Source organism: Triticum dicoccoides, chromosome 7B (genome assembly GCF_002162155.2).
Source record: "Triticum dicoccoides isolate Atlit2015 ecotype Zavitan chromosome 7B, WEW_v2.0, whole genome shotgun sequence".
NCBI classification, from domain to species: Eukaryota; Viridiplantae; Streptophyta; class Magnoliopsida; order Poales; family Poaceae; genus Triticum; species Triticum dicoccoides.
In genome coordinates, this window is record NC_041393.1 from 638719305 (window position 1) to 638725870 (window position 6566).

The 6566-nt window shown below is 44.4% G+C and overlaps 1 protein-coding gene across 2 annotated transcripts in view; it reads left to right on the top strand.

Annotated features, from left to right (window-relative positions):
- The first annotated feature begins 1689 nt into the window (after nt 1-1689).
- The window catches only part of LOC119338036 (BEACH domain-containing protein B-like), a 31042-nt gene continuing 26165 nt past the window's right edge, over nt 1690-6566 (top strand). For both annotated transcript variants that reach the window (XM_037610322.1, XM_037610323.1), the window contains exons 1-3: nt 1690-2024; nt 2951-3014; nt 4027-4231. In XM_037610322.1, the coding sequence (XP_037466219.1) occupies nt 1879-2024; nt 2951-3014; nt 4027-4231 (415 nt within the window). In that variant the 5' untranslated portion in view covers nt 1690-1878. The remainder of the gene's footprint in view (nt 2025-2950; nt 3015-4026; nt 4232-6566) is intronic.

The window sequence follows — 6566 nt, forward strand, 5'->3', positions numbered from 1 at the left end:
TTGTGCAAGTACATATACTGGAGACTTGCTTGTGCCTCATACTAGATTGATACCTTGGTTCTTAACTGAGGGAAATATTTATCTCTACTTTACTGCATCACTCTTTCCTCTTCAAGGGAAAAATCAACGCAAGCTCAAGAAGTAGCAGTCCACCACTTCCCTCAACAAGATATAGTTTTGATCCCATGTGACTTTATTGTTGATAACATATAGTTTTTCATTTGTTAGACTATTTGTCTTGAATGTGTACATCCTAAGATTAGTTTTGCAGACTTTAGGCGCCGATCGTCATGCTTCGTATTTGTTTGATGCTATATTACTAGTAAATAAAATTGCTATTTATAGGAAAAATATATCTGCATCACTGATTCTCACAAAGTTATAAACTCACAATGCTTGATGACGGATGACGAACATAATCTCCGGTTCAGTTCATCATCTCTCTCAACATAGATATACTTTCGATCACATGCTACAGTTGTCCAGTGCGCATGCTAGGTCATACTCCTTGACAAAGATGTACTCCCTCCGTTCCTAAATATAGGTCTTTGTAGAGATTTCAACATGTGACTATATACGAAGCAAAATGAGTGAATCTACACTTTAAAATATGTCTATATACATCCGTATATGGTAGTCCATTTGAAATCTCTAAAAAGACTTATATTTAGGAATGGAGGGAGTAGTTATATGGATAGTTGTGATGAGATTTAGTTTTGAAACCGATACAGATGAGTAGACCGACAACCCACACATACTATATGGTAATGGTAGCATATGAACAATATTGGTAACCCTTTCAATACCGGGTGATAATTCCCGACCTAGAAAAAACAATTGAAATGTTGCAAAAAAGTTTCAATTCCGTACCCCACAACTTTAGCATGAACAACTTTGTAACTTACAAATTGCAACATGGTAATTTTTAACCTCCAAAAAAGTATGAAACATATCAACATGAGATCCACTTTCGAAGGTCTCGCCGCAATGAATTTAATGGTGAAAGCGGATTTTAAATCGGACTGACGGTTTGAGTTACAAAATATTTCAAATTTTAAATTTTGATGAAACTTTAACATCAACATTTTCATCTAATATACATCCATGCACACTTAAAATCACCTGGAGGCATCACATGCAAGCTTGCTCGGCCGTGTTGAAGCAACCGTTCGATAACGTCACTAAAAATACGACATTTTTTGTGTCCTGCTCAAAGAGGTGAGGCGACGGCGTCTCTCTAAAGATGGAATGTGGTGTACTGTTCCACATAATGTCCTCCCCGCGTGTCCAGTGGTATTTCTAGCATCGTCAATGGGCGTGCAAAGGTTTATCTCCGACGGATCTCACACAATTCAGTCGTATTTGTCTTCGATGGATCATTCGTCGATTATTACCGTCCAAGAAGAAAAGGAAAAGATGCACCGAAAGAACAGAAAACGTACCAGCTAAATTACGCCTTCATCACCGTTCCGCGCAAGCGCGCAAGACGCGAACACAGGGTGGAGAGCAATCTGCTTGAAATAGCCAACGGATCAGAGGCCACTTTTCCAAAACGGCCCCTAAGCTTTCCCCTCCCTCCCCGAAATCCCCCGCCCCCTCCTCCCCCTTCCCAAATCCCAGTCCCCCTTCTCCACTCTCCCTCCGTCATTTCGCGGGGTCTAAACATAGGCGCGAGCTCGGCGCACGCGTCGCACGCTCGCACGCACACTCCCGTCGGAGAAAATTTCCGCCCCTCGCTCGCGATCTCCCCCGCCCCCCGCATCGAGATCGCGTCTCGCCCGGATTCGAATCGAGTTCGCCGGCCGGTGGTGGTGGTGGTGGTGGTGATGCGCCGGTGCTGGTAGCCGCAGGCTCGGGTCGGTCGGCCGGACGCGAACGATGAACCTCGTGCGGGGCGTCGCCGATCTGCTCCGCAAGTCGCCGCAGCCCCCGGGGCCGCCCGCGCCCCCCTCCCCCTCCGTCCGCGGCGGCTCCATCCGCGGCGCCGACATCGACGACGCCCCCGCGCCCCGCGTCGTCTTCAGGTATACATCACATCGTCCCGCATTGGGACACGCGACTTGCTCGTGCAGCGCGATGGCTCGATTCGCGCGCGCGCGTGTCCCCGCTTGCCCGTGCCTGACCTAGTCTCTAGTGACGAGAGCCGGCGCATGTCCTGTTCGCAAAAATGTGGGTGCGATTTTCATCTGTCTCTGTTGTCACAGTAATGTCCACGGGTTCATGAACTGTAGGAAATGCATGTTATAGGAGAACGATGCCGACACGATGGGGGCAACTCAGTGTGGATTCTGAGTAGTGCTGGGGCTTTTATTTTAGTGTCCAGCTATGAATTGTTTTTAGAGAAGAGCTATGAAATTTATTCACTGAGTTGAGCCTGAACTTGTACTGTAAGCTCATATCCTGAGCTGCACTACTTGCATTTGCTGTTCCAGTTTTGGGCTTTATAAGCCAGGCGAAAGCATTCCATTCCACCTAAGGAAAATCACATTTATCCACTTGCTGCTGTCTGGTTACTAGTATTAGGGCCTTTTTAACTTGCCTGCATTCCCTGTATAACACATCCACTGCTTCCGAGTTGTTTTTAAAATGGTTATACATATGGTTTACATTGAGCGTGCAACCATGGCTACCATGGACCGTGGAGCAGGTGTTCATGTTACAAAAGCATTAAAGACAGTAATGCATTGATTGATTTTAACTCCATGAACTCCTTTCTTATTTAATGATTAGGATATGTTGCTGCAACATAATATATACATGCCTTCAATGACATTACGTGGAACAGCACACCATATGCTTGCCAGTTAGGAACTTGTTTAATATTCTGGTACATTTGACACTGTATCATATAGTCTGTAATGGTTCATACAGAAAACATATCATCAAATGGCTTGATTGTTATGTTGCACATCAGCATGATTGGTTCTCATTATTTTTCATCTCTTTCTAGTGATAGCACTGAGGAGGGAGTCTTAAGGACACTTTGGCAGAAGTATGAGAATGCCCATGATAAGGTATTTCCCTGAAGCTTGCTAGTTTGTTGTATTGTCTCTATACTTTGATGTAACGTATGAGGAGGGAGTCTTGAACAACCCTTTTCATAATTAGGAGCGTACACCTGACAAAGATGTCCAGTCTCATATTTTTTTTAGATGTATTGTCTCTATACTTTGATGTAATGTAAGAGGATAAAGGACTAGTCATGTTTACTTAATGTTTGTGTTTCGGTTCTTATCCATTTCATTACTGAGTAATTTCCTGTCATAGTGCAACACGTGAGAAGTATCAAATACACAGAATATCTGTAGACAAACTTATATTTCAAAGCCAAACGTGAAGTTTAATACTTTCATTTGGCTGTCTACTTGTTTGTCCACTGGGCTTAGAGTTGGTTTGTGTTGTAACAAGGTTGAATGCTTAACTTTCTATTTGAGGTGCACTTCGAATTAGAACTACTCCCAGTATGATGATAATTGTATTCACACATGTTGTTTGAAGCTACACTGTACAACTTTGTTTTTCAAGAAATATAACATTCAAAGCCTTAAGTGTTGTAACTGTTGAAGTGTATATGTGGATTGCCTAGCCCTTTCCATCAGTTTGGACTTTTGGTTGCATTGGCTAGTGCATGAAGCTTAACATGGTATCGGGGCCTAAGGTCTTGAGTTCAAGTTCTGGCTTTCACAATTTATTCAAAAATTGCTGCTGCCCCCCAACTGTGTCCCTATATAAGCCTCTTGAGCCATACCTCTGAGTCTATTCACGTGTTGACTTCCGTGTCACGTGAGAGGGGTGTTGAAGTGTATATGTGGATTGCCTAGCTCTTTCCATCGGTTCGGACTTTTGGTTGCATTGGCTAGTGCATGAAGCTTAGCAGCAACAACAATGGTTGATAAATATGATTCGATTTCTGTTAAGTATTAGACATAGCTGTATGTACTTGTGCTTTATGATAAACTAATTAGTGTATTTATTAGCAATTCAGTCAGTACTATATCTTGTATCTCTTTGCAATAATTTTTACAGGAGGAAAAGGAGAAATCACTGCAAATTTTTGTCTTACAATTCGTACAAACATTCAGAGACTGGGGCCCATACCATATTGAAGAATTGGTTACGCAAGAATTGGGATCTGATGAAATTGTCGTTGGATGCTCTTATGGGCATCCTTCTGAGGTCATTCTTATTCTGATCCAGGAAATTTCTCTAATAACTTCAACTATCACTGAAAGTAAGTGCCTCTACTATATGATGAGTCTCTATAGTGGGATACCGCTCCACTTCTCAAGTCGCGCTATACAAGGGCCCACCTATTATTTATGTTCATAGTATATATAAATGTTCTATTCAACATGGGACTTGAGAAGTTTGGAATTAGGTGTTGAGAAAAGATCGTAATGGTAACATGCTGGCCCAAATTTCTTAATGCTTACTCCACCTGTAGGGCTGGACCATGTATGCATAGCACTCATCTTACACTCTCATCCTGGCTTAATGGAAAAGGGTTAACCCAGAGGTCGTAAGTTTGGAACACAATGACATATATGTTGGTTCAATTGTATCTAAACTCTCCATGTGAGACTAATTCCACCATACAACTATACTTGGCCACATGGGCCTCCACTAATGAGATGGGGTATTACAGTAACTTCTTTGACGCTTTTGCTACAGAGCGCAGCTTTGCTATTTTTCCAGCCACTAAACACTCTTGTGGTTTTATTGTTTTTTCATTATTAGGGCTAGGCCATTTCCAACACCGACCTGCAAATTTCCCCCCGCATCTGTCCGCAGACATACATGCGGGAGCCGGCCATCCAATGCTATCCGCGTACATCCGGCCCCATTTTTTTAAAAAGTCCTCACGCTCAAATAGCCGCATATATAATTTCAGTTTAGCTTCAAATGTAGCAGTTGTTCAAATATTAAAAACTTCAAATATTACACTCCAACATCGTTCTCCCCTTTGACAACCCATAGATGCTCAATCGGATCTTCCTTCAGTTGCTCGTGAGTTGCTCGATGCCAAATTTGTTGATGCATTTGAACAAACTCTTCAAATGTGGCCGGATTCTTGCCTGGAAGTTCTATAGGATCACCCATGTTCTCAAATTCAAGACCTGCAGCAGCATGGCCACCCTCATCCTGCAGGATCATGTTTATGAATGATCACAGAACATGTTATCACCTCCCACAAGGTCTCTGGATCCCATTGTTTAGTAGGTCCACGAACAACTGCAAAACGTGCTTGCTGAACTCCAAATGCCCTCTCAACATCCTTTCTAGCCACTTCTTGTCTTTGAGCAAAGTGAGACTTCTTCTGACCAATTGGGTTAGAGATGGTGTTCAAAAGGTAGCCCGCAGAGGATAGATGTCGTAACCAGATAGTAGCCCATGTTGTACTCATGCCCATTGACAGTATAGTGGCAAGAGGAGCTTCTCCTTCAGTCAGCCTAGCAAACAACAAACAGTGGTGATCGCTACAGCACATTGATGTCATTGTGAGTCCCGGGCATGTCAAAGAAAGCGTGCCAAATCCAAAGATCATTTAATGCAACTGCTTCAAGAATGATGGTGGACTTCTTAACATGACCCTGATATTTCCCTTGTAAAACTTTTGGGCAATTCTTCCATTTCCAATGCATGCAGTCAAGAGATCTGCGGAAACCTGACCACCCTCCTGCTTTAGAAATTGCCAAGAGCCTCTCGGTGTCTGTCACAGTTGGTTATCTAAGGTATTGGGGTCCAAACACCTCGACCACGGCAGTTGCAAACCTGACCATGACATCTCTGCATGTGCTCTCAGACTTTCGTAGGTACTCGTCCCGCGAATCACCAGTCATGCCATATGCAAGCATCCGTAGTGCGGCCGGGCACTTCTGGTAACCAGAGAACCCAATCCTTCCCACGGCGTCCTTGAAGATGGTGTAGTCATCAAAGGACCAGACGCCATGGTAGAGACGATCAAAGACATTTTTGCGCATTCGGAAGCGCCTGTTGAAATTGTCAGCAAAGAGGGCATCGGAGGCAAAGTAGTCGTCCATCAGCGTCAAATGGCTACGCGCCCTGTTACGTTTGAGCACTCGATGACCCCTTGATCGATCACTGGAAATTGAGAACATGCTCTTCCACACGCTCTGTGTCTGCAAGGACCACCTGCATCATTTCCGTTTCATCCTTGTAGTCCTCGTCGGACGAGCCGTCAGATGACTCAACATAGTGCTCGTATATGTACTCCATATCCAAATCCATTGCTTCAAAGAAGGGACAAATTTTAGGCCGGGCATTTCACTGAACATATGGCAGGCATGGTGAGTATTGTACGGGTACCTGTGCGGCGGTCGGAGGAGAAGTGTGGAACGCGGTAGAGGAGAAGCGGCGTTGAGCCCGGGATGTACCATCGGAGGTGATGGACCTGTCGACTTCCAGTAGGGGTGTGGCGTGGCAGCCGGGGTGGTGGAGTGGCGGCGATGGCAAGAGAGAAAACGGATGCAGACAAAGAAGGGAGGATGGAGGCGCGGGATCCGAGAGGTGTTTTGGTGGGGTTTTGGGCCTACGTGGCTGCTGTC